The following is a 14,567-nucleotide window of genomic DNA, read 5'->3' as shown; positions in this document are numbered from 1 at the left end:
TAAAATTTTGACATTTAATATCTCCGGTTCTACTGATGGAATTTCTACCATTTTGGTATCTTTTTAGATATTAAACATGTTTCTATTTTTCTAAATTACATTGGGATTTTATTTTGTGTTGTATTTTCACTTTATCACTGTGGCTCTAAATTAGGCCTGATGGCTTTTGTGCCAAGCTACCAGAGGGTTAATCACAGGCAATTCAGTGCCTTTTGTAAAACACCATGACAACGATGATGGTTGTTTTTTTAGGCGGATTTGTACCCCCACTCAACCAACAACCCATTTTTTATATCTTCCATTCATGTTAACAATCTTAAATGGACCAATATCATTAAACACAACGAAACACGCTTATCTGTACCACATATTTCTTTCTTGATTCTGCCAAGTATCCTACCCACCCCGCCCGCAATTAATATTTCCTGAACTGTAAACTTTCAATGCTCTTGTATGCACCATTGGGGCAATTCAGGTGATTTACTGATAAAATTCTGTCCGGAGTGACAATCAAAGTTATTCCTGGTTTGCTGTTATACTTAAGAAGTTGTGGGGACCACTGTATCTTTTTTTACAAAGGCCATTGACTGGATCACAAAACATTTTTAACTGGTGCTATTTGGTGTCATTCATTGTAAATTAAGGCTATGCGTGCTCCAAGCACCTTTTACCAGCATAATATGGAAACATGATTCTGGAGGTTGTAAGTATGGCAAAAGCATTTTTGCCTATTTGCTGCTTGGCATTTTGTTGTTGTGATGCTATAGTCTGTTGTTTTCTAAATACTATATAATTATTCTGCACTATTGCAATGTAATTTTGTTGTGATGTACTGCCGGTTTTAGGTTGTGTTTATCTTTTAAGGTTTCATTATGACATGCACCATAATGCTTTAATTGTGTTGTTATATTCTTTATTATACGGTATTGTGTTAAGGTCCGTTCCTTGCATAAATATGTAATTGAATGCTCATTTATTGTCATTCAAAAGAAGCACAAGCTCTAAAAGTTCATGTGACAAGCAACCATTTACCAACCTCAAAATAGCACTGCTTTAGCTTTTGAACTACATAAGATATCAGAAAGCCCAGAACTGTGGAAAACTGTTTCTCAAATTAGCACTCCGAGTGTTCACTTTATGCAATACAGCCATTATTTTAGCAAGACTGAAATAAAATGATCATTAACATGAAATTCTTAGGAGGGAAGGGAAATAACATAGGCAGATATTTTTTAAAGTGTTATTAAATTGCAAAATGTGAATCAAGTAAACTACTTTTCTTATTTAATTTAAAACAATCTTTCTTGTACTGATCTTAAATGATATATCTCCTTTTACATATGTTGTAATGCTAGAAAAATGAAATGTGGCAATCAAAGTAGTATATCTGGATAGACCTAAATTTAATCTATAGTATTAGATACTTGTGCAATAATGTGTATTTTCATCTACGATAAAAAAGGTGAACTGGAATTATTGTAATGCTCTTCAAGAATTTTGAAACCCCACAGTGAAACCATCACCAAAATTCACATTGTTTTTAATTGAATTCACAAACATAAAGTATTACTATTAATTTCTACTCAAATTCTTAATGCAGCATTGTGTTTATACATCTCATCACTCCAAAAGCAAAGCAGACTTATATAAGGGAATTCACAATTAATTAAAATAATTACATTCATGATGCACCTATATTTCTGCTGACGGTCTGTTCATCAGAGAACAAGATGGAAAGATAATTTTGCTTTAGAAGTTTGAACATTTATAGTAAAGAAAACCAATGGTTCATGGCCAATGTCTGAAAGAACCACTGTATTAAATCTTCAAAACATTTGAATTTTAAAACGTACCTGCAGGTTGTGTTTATTCAACAGATGAGAAAATATATCCCTATTTTTTAAGGTTAAAAGGAACCTTATATTTTAGGTTGCGAAAAAACAAAGAGTTGTTCAAGATTCTGTTTACTGCATACTGACCCATAGATTTGAATGGCATACATGTTCTATTTAAAACTGTACTTTCTAAATGTCTCAGGTCTAAGCAGATTAGAAATTAATACAAAATTGTTCCACTATCAACTCCATTTGAAACAGTCAAGGATAATGCCTAGACTTCAGATGTCTGAAACTAGATTATGTGATCATGTTAGAAACAGAGCCATTTTTAGAAAGTGCCCACATTTGTAGCAGAAGGATGCCTCAAGTGGATGACCCAAACACTTGGGGGTCCATTAGGACGGCAGGCGGATCGCCCCCGCCAGGCCGGCGGTAGCCACCGCCGGCCTGGCGGGGGCAATCCGCCTGCCATCCGTGCCGGAATGACCCCCCACCATATTAGTATGGCTGGGGGGTCCGCAGCGGACCGAAAGACCGTCTGCTGTTTTAAACGGTTTATATAGTGGTGGTGTCTATCAGACACCGCCAGCCATATTACAATGGGCTTTGACAGATGCCTTTCCGTAGTGGCATTGCATGCAGAGTCTTTTTTGGGGGCCCGATGCGGGCCCCCATGGACTCCGAGTGGGTGGGGGGTGCACATGGGGGGTACCTATGGTACCCCCCAGCAGTTCCATGCACAGCATAGCAGGCACCGCGAGGTGCCTGCCATGCTGTGCATGGAAGTGCACAGCATGCCTTCCTGCCATTGTGGTGGGCGGTGCTGAGTGCACCGCCTGCCACAATGGTAGGAATACTGGATGCGCCCGCCACTGTGGCGGGCGCATCCTAATGCTGGCCACAGAACCCCTGCCCTTATGGCGGGCGGTCCCTTTCACAGGTAGGATGACGGGCAGACAAAGTCCACCCGTCATCCTAATGGGCCCCTTGGTATTCAACCAGTATGCACATCTTTTAAACACAAAACTGCCCATGATGAGGTGGGTACCTTTTAGTGGCCTATTTAAAAAAAAATTGAAAGGCTGTTCTTGGCCTTAGGTTTGCTATCTTAAACCTCCGAATGTGCTTGTAGCCTGTGAGATTCCTGCCTGAGCTCTCTAGAGGATCATGATTACAGAGGGCTTGGAGCTGAGATCCCTGCCTTCTCCCCCCAATTAGACTTTCAGCGGTCTGGCATAACCGCAACAGTCGTCCTGGAATAACATACCTGCTTGGAGAGGTTTGGGTGGGAGGAAAAATCAATTTCTGAGCACCGGTGAATATAAAAATCTATTATCTTTCAAAATCTGCCATTAATTTGTCAAATGTTTTATTGGCACTAAAAGTGCATGTTGGTGACTTGTCTTGCACAAGTGCAGTCGGGGATTTGAGAGTAATCACTGGTAAAGTGGAATTAACATAAAAGTAATGCATAACTTCATCATTTTTATAAGCCAGAATTTCTAATTTGTCTACCACCAATGATTTTAAAATATCATCATTGTGCCTAGGAGGCCACTCATTGTGCTTTAATTTTATTTTGAAGAGTGACTAGGTGATTCAGATGCATAAACCACGGTGACTTGTATTATCTTTGCTTAATTTTAAATTTAAATTTTAAATAACATAAGACAAGGCAGGCCTTTATTTTTATAAATGAAAAGCAATAGATAATTGCATTCACCTGCTCACGTACATCAACACAGTTAAACAGTTCTCAAAATCTGAGTGAGTATGCTAAACAAAATAAGCTCATTTAAAAACATTATTCTTAGCAACAAATATTCGCCTGTTACATGTCATTTTGAAACATACTCAAAGTGAGAGCAACTTGGATATTTGATATTGAATAGGGATTTATTATGTTGCGCAAGAATGTTTGATGCAAATGTTGGTGTATTTAAAGGGTTTGGTTCAACTTCTAAAGATTAACCATATGTATGGCAATGTTTTCAGATAAAATAAAATGTGTATTTTTGTTATTGTATGTTTTAAGTGGTCTCAAACATTACATTTTGTTCCAAATTAAGAGCTGTGGGTGTGGCTAAAAGAATGCAGACAAGTTATCTCACAGCCCTTTTTAGGTTTTGCCTGGCGAAAACGATGCGAAAGCATCGTTTCGCTAGGCGAAAACCTAATGAGTATAGTATGGGGCTGGGAATCCGCCCCCGTCTTTCATTGGCTAGCTCCATAAATGGAGGCTAGCCATTGAAAGACGGCTCTGTCCGTCAATCCCGGACCAGATTCGGGAGCGTTCCCGAGAATTTTTGGCTTTTGGCGACGTCAGCCGAAAGCCTGTCCTCGGGAACGCCCCCGAATCTGGTCCGGCATTGCCGGCACCCGCCTTCCTGCTTGGGGTTGTGGGCAGATGTGTACATTTGGCCTCCGTGCATGGTGTGAGGTGTATTTCCTCTCTGCATGGAGTGAGATGTGTATTCCGTGTGGTGTGGGTGTTGTTTCGAGCGTCTTGGATGTGGCTTAAAAAAACTCCGTGTTATGGATACATTCCGCTCTCCCGTTTGAGAACGGACGGTTCTTTTATTTTTCGACAACCACATGGGCTATGCGTTTATTAGAAAATGCCTCTAACTCTTGTGGTGGAATGTAAATATCTATTTTCTCACTTTTTATATGAGAACAGCGAGCATACCTGGGTCTGTAAAAAGCACTCGGCCTGCGAATGTCATGGGTGATTGCAGCAGAATCGTGTGCAATGAATGAACGGTACACGTGTGCACCTACCTACCGGTGTCATCTTCATATCCAGAGCTGAAGTGTTTCAAACGTAGAGTAAAACTATGATCAGTGCTCGTTAGGCTGGAGCACGGACAGATGAAAGGTCTGGGCTTGTGAATCATGAATGGACTGCGGGTGGTTCAAAAATGTAGATGCCTCCCAGCTAAGCAGAGAGCATGTGAAAGTATTCGCTTGAAATAGAAGTACAATTTTAAGATTAAATTAAAATCGGGTGTTTTAGCAGCGAAAGAAAGGTGATGGAAACGTGAGAGTGACTGTAAAAGTCAGGAGTTACATAATAGTGAAAATAAAATTAGCGGGGCTCAGTTGCTATTAGTTTTCTTTCATGTGGACCTCTGCAAATATTACATAGAAGCAAACATTCTATAGGTTTCTTGGCTCAATGGAAAATGTGTTGCGATGTTTTTGACACGGAGTGAAATCGTTTTATTTTTCCCCCCATGCCGCCCTCAGAATGTGATATTTCTGAACTGCCACTTTCTGTTTACTCGTGTCTGCTGTTCAAGTAGGGAACAGTGCAATACACAAAAAATAAATCTGATAAAAACATGAATGTTTGCACTCCAATACCTGGCTATATGTCACTCTCCATGTACAGGAGAACTTAAGTGATAAATCGATGTGTATTGTGCCACATACAATCAAGTGTTTGCTTTATCCACGAGGAGGAAAAATCCGCTGGAGAATACATGGCGGAAATGCATGTTCGCAGCTTTTCACTGTACCTTTTTCACCATAAGGAAATATTTCCCCTGTGGGTGGGAGGATGAGCGGATGAATAAGTGGGTGGGAGGATGAGCGGATGAATAAGTGGGTGGAAGGATGAACGGATGAATGAGTGGGTGGAAGGATGAGTAGGTGGAAGGATGAGTAGGTGGAAGGATGAACGGATGGATGAGTGGGTGGAAGGATGAGTGGGTGGAAGGATGAGTAGGTGGATGGATGAGTAGGTGGAAGGATGAGTGGGTGGATGGATGAGTAGGTGGAAGGATGAGCGGATGGATGAGTAGGTGGAAGGATGAGCGGATGGATGCGTGGGTGGAAGGATGAGCGGATGGATGAGTGAGAGGATGGATGAGTGAGAGGATGGATGAGCAGGTGGAAGGATGAGCAGATTGATGAGTGGGCGGATGGATGTGTGAGCGGATGGATGAGTAGGTGGAAGGATGAGTGGATGGATGAGTAGGTGGAAGGATGAGTGGATGGATGAGTGGGTGGATGGATGAGGTGGTGGAAGGATGAGCGGATGGATGAGTAGGTGGAAGGATGAGCGGATGGATGAGTGGGTGGAAGGATGAGTGGGCGGATGGATGAGTGGGCGGATGGATGAGTGGGCAGATGGATGAGTGGGCGGATGGATGAGTGGGCGGATGGATGAGTGGGTGGATGGATGAGTGAGCGGATGGATGAGTAGGTGGAAGGATGAGCGGATGGATGAGTGGGTGGATGGATGGATGAGTAGGTGGAAGGATGAGTGGATGGATGAGTAGGTGGAAGGATGAGCGGGCGGATGGGTGGGTGGAAGGATGAGCATATGGATGAGTGAAAGGATGGATGAGCGGGTGGAAGGATGAGCAGATTGATGAGTGGGCGGTTGGATGTGTGAGCGGATGGATGAATAGGTGGAAGGATGAGTGGATGGATGAGTAGGTGGGCAGCTGGAGGGAGGGACGAGGGAGCGGATGTATGATGAGGTCGGCGGGCGCCTGCTTTGATAGATAAGTGGGTACCAGAATGGACAAGTGGGCAGCTGGGTGGGTGAATGAAGAGATTGGCAAGTGCATGCGTAGATAGATGAGCGGGTGGATCAGTGGCTGGGTGTTCAGATGGGTTAGATGAGTGGTTGAATTTGCTATTGTAAATGACAATGCCATTTATTTATGTTAAAAAAAAAACCAACTAAAAATAATGTCAAGAGCAATGCCAATAGCTCTAACTTTAACAAATGTAATACACAAAAGGTTGCCCCCTCTCCAATTATTTTACATTGAGGACCAAATACACTTTTATTTTAATTCGGTCCGGTATATTTATTCATACCTTTTAATTATATTCTTTTATACAAACATCATTTCAAATGGCAGAGACAGAATACACCAAACAAACAATTACTGACAAAACTTATTGGATATACAATTAACAAAAAAACATATTTACAAAATTATGAAACAATAAATAAACACAATACATCCAATCATTCAATATACATTGCAGTGCGGGATTTTGCAATATATGAGATCAAATCAATGATCAAAACTTCATTACATAAGCAGAAGTTACTACATTCAAAGAGAGAATAGAGAAATATATCACAATTATCCTGAAACACTCTAGTTGTTACAATTCGCTCTTGCTGGGATAGCCGACGCGTTTCAAGTTTGGACCATGAGTGTCCAAACCATCTTCAGGGCTTTGTATTATTCTGTGTGATGCTATGTAGTTTTAACTTCTATCACTAGGCACGACTCTTTTCTTCAGCTGTCAAGCAGTGCTCTATATTCAGCGAGCAGTAGTCTTGGACTGTGCTATCTTGCGTTTCACCGGGGGGCGGGAGAGTGTATTGTTCCTTGTTCTTGTGATCCTTTAAATCATGTAATGGTGCCAGTCAAGGGCCTTTGTTTTCTTTCTTTCTCTGTGAGTCCTCCACGTCTACCTGAATCTTCGGTAGTGCAAGGTGTTGCCTCTCGCCTCCCGTCTACCGCCCCGTCCGGGGCTGTAGGAAAAACGGCCTCGCCTTCTGGTTAATGCTTGGTGGGTTCCGCTTGGGATAACAAACCTCCCGTTCTTCATACGCAGTGCGCTCTCTTTCTGTTGTGCTCCTCGGTTGCTGCTAACTCGAGTCAGAGGCGAGAGGCGACGCCTTGCGCTACCGAAGATTCAGGTAGACGTGGAGGAAAACAAAGGCCCTTGACTGGCACCATTACATGATTTAAAGGATCACAAGAACAAGGAACAATACACTCTCCCGCCCCCCGGTGAAACGCAAGATAGCACAGTCCAAGACTACTGCTCGCTGAATATAGAGCACTGCTTGACAGCTGAAGAAAAGAGTCGTGCCTAGTGATAGAAGTTAAAACTACATAGCATCACACAGAATAATACAAAGCCCTGAAGATGGTTTGGACACTCATGGTCCAAACTTGAAACGCGTCGGCTATCCCAGCAAGAGCGAATTGTAACAACTAGAGTGTTTCAGGATAATTGTGATATATTTCTCTATTCTCTCTTTGAATGTAGTAACTTCTGCTTATGTAATGAAGTTTTGATCATTGATTTGATCTCATATATTGCAAAATCCCGCACTGCAATGTATATTGAATGATTGGATGTATTGTGTTTATTTATTGTTTCATAATTTTGTAAATATGTTTTTTTGTTAATTGTATATCCAATAAGTTTTGTCAGTAATTGTTTGTTTGGTGTATTCTGTCTCTGCCATTCGAAATGATGTTTGTATAAAAGAATATAATTAAAAGGTATGAATAAATATACCGGACCGAATTAAAATAAAAGTGTATTTGGTCCTCAATGTAAAATAATTGGAGAGGGGGCAACCTTTTGTGTATTACAAGTATATAGGGCCCAGCCCTCCTTCAGCCCCACCAAGGGTCTACCTCCTTTTTGTGTTCTAACTTTAACAAAGGCAAAACCATTGCATTGTAAATGCTTGTTTTCATTCCAGGCAACAATTTCTCTGCAGGTGTACATGGTTTCCACATACTAAAACATTTGTAATTTGCTTGTGTGTTCAATGTTTTGAGAACAATACTATTGAAAGAGAAGTGGCTGCTCTAAGATATGATCCAGTAAATAAGGGGGAAGAGAAGAACCAGCTCAACAATGGTGTTCTAGATTGCAAAATGTCTGTTACTGCTTGTGTAGGTTTCATGCTTTCACTAAAAGGATCAGGCTTGTGCAGTGCCAATATTTTGAAAGACCTTTCACTATCTTAATGTGTTTCTTTGTGAACAAAACAGAAGAGAAATACATTCCAATATCTAATATTTGAGTTACATATATATAGAAACATCCTTCTGCTGATTTAGTTTGCAAATAAAAATATTCTAATGAGTTTGGTTTTAGTGGGTATTTGAATGAAATGTTGAATGTAAAATTCCCATTTATTTAAAATGGTGTATGATGTGGGTCTTTGACTCCTGAGCCTAGAAGTGGAGATACAAAATATCCCCTTGACAGAGCTCCATGCATTAATTTGATTAAAAATCCACCAAATATTATGTTGTTGTATAAGTCAGGAATAAAACATGAAGGAAAATTATTACAAAACATTTTCCATTTATCTGTCCCCTACTCATTATTATACCTTAGCATAAAACCAATTAAAAATGTACATGTTCCAATACTTATTTAAAAAATATGTTACTTTCTATACATCTCTCCTCTTTTGTGTTCTTTCTATATTTCTGTTCTACATTGACTCTAAGTCCACCTTCTTGTTGTTTGATACTTAATTCGTTCTCATCTTACTTCCCTTTGTCTTCTTATTTTGGGATAAAACATTCTCCTACGTTTATAATACATTTATAACAGAATATCAGATTGTAAACTAGAATGCAAATATATAACATCATTTTGGTATTTGGTCACAGTATGAAGGCATTAAACTCAAATTATTAATCACCACTGTTATGAATTTTTGCCATTGTTATTAAAATTCCATAACAAGAACATGGATCCAATTAAAATACTACATAGGCCATAACATTCTGAAAAAAGATATGCTAACATAAATGCGCCAAAACAAAAATGTTTGGACAAAAATAATGTGTTATACAAAGGCTGTAGAATCTCTAAACACCTACCTCATTTTTAAAAACCAGCAACAGATGGTTTGCATCATTAGACCCCTATAAGCACAGGCATGACAATTAACTGTGAGCGATTGTAGACTGAGCAAATCATGCCTTTCCTGACAATTGCAAAACTCATGTCTCAGATTCTGCAGAAGTAGTTCATTTTATAAATACTTTAGCAATACACAGGGCAGTCTTTCAAATCTGGGCTTTGCAAAATCAAAGCAACAGCGTAGACATGTAGATCAGTTAATGGCATTTTGATGCCCCAAGTAAATATACCTGAAGCACCTACATTAATACCAGCACCTCTTCAAATGGGTCAATCCAAGTAGAGAATTCTCTACATAATGAACTCTGAACTACCCTGCTTGGGCTTTTTTCCACAGATAAGTAAACACAACGATCTTCACCACAACATACTGGTAAGTCTCACAAAACATCCCAATAAAGTGTATAAACACACTGCTTGAATATAAAAACCAGTTGCCCAGCCTTTTCTAGGTGCCTTTAATAGGTGCTATTCATGTTTACTGAAAAAAACATCATCATTACCTGCTAATGTCATTAACCTTGTAATAGTGACAAGATTACATTAATGACCACCATGTGCAATATTGCTAACAGTGATCACCTCAGTGCATAAGGCAGGGTTGCCAGCAGTAATGTTAAAAGGCTTTAGTAATTTTGAATACCTTCGCATGGATAGTATGACAGCCATAAGTGTAATGCCCATGGCACCAAGGTAATGAGTTTAGTAATACGTTTCCCCAGCACCACAAGATTGAGCACAAAAATATCAGCTTTAAATATAAATTGAAAATTGAGCCCTTTTTTTCTCCAACATCAACTTATGAATTCTGATAGTACATTTTTATCTGAAATACACACTTTCAATGTTGGCATACATATATTAATTCAACCAAGCAAAGCTTCTAATTAAGTATATTGAGCTGCATATAGGAGATCTACTTCAAATTAACTAGAGAGCTACCAGTGGCTCATGAGGTACTTATTGAAGAAGCCTCGGGTAGTCCATACGGCAGACCATCTTTTTACGCTTGTGTTTTAGCACACATTTGAATAAATTTATATATATTTTTTTATTTTACAGAGCTTTATATAGTGCAAACTTGACCTGAAGGTATCGGGTTGCAGAGCGCTTTACGTACCACCAGTTGCATTACATGAGAAGACATTCATTTTTTGGGGTTCGGCACGGGGAGCTTAAGTGATTTGCCCAGAATCACAGGATGTCCAGCGCCATTGCCGAGACTTGAACCCAGTTCCCCAGATTCGAGGTCGACCACCCTAGTCGTTAGGCCAACACCTCTCCCCAAAATAAACGATCTGAATGAGTGCAGTGTCAAAGATTTTGACTAAAGGTTTAGGCCCCAATTTGACCCTGTACTGACCCTTGTGAAAATATGAGATTTACTACAGAACATCAATCAGTGTGACTCTGCTGACATCTTTCGTCAATATTCAACATTGTGTACTCGTTTCTGCATTATTGCATCATGTTATTTTGTGTTGTATGCGTTATTATTCACTTTAGGCTGCTTACAATGCCTAGATTTAGCTTGTTGCAGAAGCTGAATTTGGGCATTGTTCTTTCTATTCAATTGCTGTCAATATGTACATGTAAAATCCAGTTCCTACTCATCATTTTCCTGATTATGATCCCTGCATAGGTTATCATTAGAATTTAACATTATTTAACATTTTTCAGGAAATTGATCAGACAAATTAACTGTTTTATATTTGGTTCCTGTTTGGGATGGTAGTAAATTACATCAACATATTCAAAAGAAAATCCTCTCTTCCACTTTTGTTCCAGTTCTACTAGTCATAATATTTCTTGGGCACTTGTAGTCCTTAAAAAATTGTGTTTTACATATGCATATAACTTGGTTGACTGTTTTGATCCTCTTCCAATACCATGGCCAATTTATATTAGCATAATTATTTAGTGTGCATGTTTCAAATGCCATTTTGATATTGAATGTCTTTGTTTTCATTGAATACAATCAAACTATGCCAACTAATGTGCTTAGAGCTGTGTAGATTCAACTTTAAACAACAGGAACACGTTAGATGAATGTGATCACATTTAAATACCAGAAACACGTTAGAATAATTTATATCAGGCTAAATAGATTTTTCATCTTTTATTTGATTTTGAAACCAATATAGAATTTCATTGATACTCTTGATCACAATTGCTTCAGAAGCAAATGTTACACATAAACATAAATGTAAATTCCAAATGACTATTTTAGCAATACATTCTGCTTTTATTTTTATTTTATGGCACTTTTAGTTGTATCACTGACTACAATGGAATTTAAATTGGATTTTAAATTATCAAACATGCGAAGACCTTCAGAACTGACAATTTTGTCCAAGCATAAGTATGGTTAGTCACATCACTGAAAGTAAATATGTATTTAGATTCTAGTAGCATAACAATACAGACATTGTAAGCATTGGTTCCTTTGCAAGCTTAGCTAAGCATACTTCCAAAGAGTACTTACACAAAACCTGACATTAGAGACCTTTAAACAGATCTAAATGGATTAGAAGTTTAATATGTTTTGATTTCGATAATGGCCCATCCACACTATAGAATGTTATATTTAAGAAAAAAAACATTTTTACCTTCACATCCATAATATTCATCCGGGTTCCTTCTTTTCCAACAAAGATGTCATCAATATCCACTAGGATATATCGGTCCAAGGACAAGGTCAGCATTTTCCCAGATAGAAAAGAAATGGCATCAATAAAGATAAGTTTATGCAACCAGAAATTTAAGTTGTTTCCAAAAAAGACCCTTTGTATCCCATCATGAAGTCCCAAATCGTGAATTACTGTTGCATGAAGGGTAGCTTTAGATAATGGCGTTGTAGAGCTGCTGGGTGTATATGATTCTGCTAAGAGCACTGGCTGGTAGGTTGAGTGATTAAATTGAAATACTGTCCAATCTTCTCCAGGCATTGGCCCCTTTACAAATTTAGGTGCTTTGGTTATATGAAGTAAAGAAGATTGAGGATTTACAAAGCAGTCCCTAAGAGCAACATTATTATGAATATACAATGGAAATCCATTCAATTTAATATTTGGCAGACTGTTCTCATTTGCTTTATGAAAGCTGATGATGTTAACACTGTATTCCACACAATATTTTTCTAAGAGTTCCTTGTTCCATGAGTCAATATTCACATACTTCAAACCATTTTCAAATATAATTAATGCATATTTCCCTCTGCCATTCTCTGCCAGAGGAGGCATGTCCCCTTTCCCTGGCCCAATTGCCATGTGGTATTGAAATTGGCTTGACTCCAGAATTGCTATGATATCTTGACCAAGTTGTGAATACTGGTTCTCCACAAACAGAAGGACAATAGGTTCTATTTGAGATGTATCAATTGGTTTAGTAGTCCTTGTTGACACTGACCTGTATGGTAAAAGTTTGATGTCACCACAATCTGAGTCTGGTGTTGCTTCTATCAGTGTTATTTCTTGTTTATATCCATTATAGAGAAAATATGCTGAAATGACTATGCTCAGCAAACAGAAAGTAGCAAGGAGAAGTATCAGGGTTCGAAACCTTCTTCTAAGTTTCATAACAAAATTCATGTTTTATTGTTTTTACACAGCTCTGTTTTCTTTCTTTCTTTCTTTCTTTCTTTCTTTCTTTCTTTCTTTCTTTCTTTCTTTCTTTCTTTCTTTCTCTCTTTCTTTTCAGAGAGGCATTATGAATAGTGTATAGAGTGGGGCTTACATTGCACCCCAAAAGCTCATGTGACCATTGCAATACATTTACTAGAAAGTTTATAATGTAGTATGAATTAAAAGAAAGTCCTGGATATTCATGTTTGAGCAGCTTTTCCACGGATGAACAAAGGATGATTGCAGGCCATTGCATAAACTCTTCGACATTATTCTGAAATTGAAAAAATTGGAAGTAGAAAATTAAATTATTAATATTATGTTTACAGCAAATAGAATACAAATTCAAACATAAAGGGCATAGTAGTACCACCCTATTTGCATCAATTGCTTTGCATTTCTATGTTTACTCATTAAATAAGTAGTAATAGTCTTGTCATTGTTGGAAACATAACACACAATATTGTATATGCTTGACATCTTAATTTTCCCTCTAAACCAAGGGTCTCCAAAGAGTAGCTTGGGAGCTACTGGTAGCTCACTAGCACCCTCCAAGTAGCTCTCAGACGTGAACCCAACCCCAGTATCCCAGAGTGTCTGAATATTAAAGAAGACAGCACTGCAAGTCTCAAGATCCTTTGAGTGACAGCCAGCCAAACTAATGACAAGGCCTCCTGATAACACTCATACACATAATGTGTTGGCTTAAAGGGGATGCCACTTGACCTCTCAATCTAATTTATACACAGGGAGAATAGTAATGTTATACTCCCTATACTCCCTGCTCTATCAGTGGCCCCACACATATGACCAATGTACCATAAAAGATGAGTTGTAGCAGTAACCAGTACTGATCCACCGAAGTGCAGGACTGCAGGAGCCAGGGAGAAAATGTGTTAGCTGGGAGCATGATCAACCCGAGAGATGAGGAGAGCAGGATATGGATCCAGAGCGGAGTAAATTAAGAGACTCATTGCCATTCATTTATGTGTGTCTCCCTGACATTTTATCTGTGAGACGGAACATATGATCATGGCTTGTGCACAGGCAGGAAATTCTGTAGGCAATGAGCATTTTGTTTTCTTTTTTTCTCTGCATGATACCAAGATTTCATCTAAAACCTATCCATACACCCAGTTGAAAAAAGGGAGTATTTGGAAAAACTGACCCAATAGATAGCAGAACTTAACTCTATTAAAATTTGAGTACATTTAAACATATTATTGATAATGTGAAAAGTACAGCTGCTAAAAGTCCGACTTACTGGTGTACTTTCCATAAGCATAGCTGGTAAATTAGAAGCAGAAGATATTAGGTTTATTGAAATACAGTGGTAAGGTGTGGGAGGTCCTGGACTCATGCACATTATCTTTTGCCTAACTGCCTGTGGTTATGACATGGAAATCTATTTTCTATCTGCCTGCTTTGTGTGACTCAGTCAGGT

General features: G+C 38.8%; 1 protein-coding gene across 1 annotated transcript in view; it reads right to left on the bottom strand.

The window, feature by feature from the left end:
• LOC144819964 (bifunctional heparan sulfate N-deacetylase/N-sulfotransferase 4) overlaps positions 1-13,382 on the bottom strand; it is a 994,778-nt gene extending 981,396 nt beyond the window's left edge. The window contains exon 1 of the mRNA XM_078677645.1: positions 12,110-13,382. Within this exon, the coding sequence (XP_078533771.1) occupies positions 12,110-13,090 (981 nt within the window). The 5' untranslated portion in view covers positions 13,091-13,382. The remainder of the gene's footprint in view (positions 1-12,109) is intronic.
• Between the last annotated feature and the right edge of the window lie 1,185 nt (positions 13,383-14,567).

Source organism: Lissotriton helveticus, chromosome 2_1, assembly GCF_964261635.1.
Source record: "Lissotriton helveticus chromosome 2_1, aLisHel1.1, whole genome shotgun sequence".
In the NCBI taxonomy this organism is placed as follows: Eukaryota; Metazoa; Chordata; class Amphibia; order Caudata; family Salamandridae; genus Lissotriton; species Lissotriton helveticus.
This window is presented reverse-complemented; position numbering and strand designations above follow the sequence as displayed.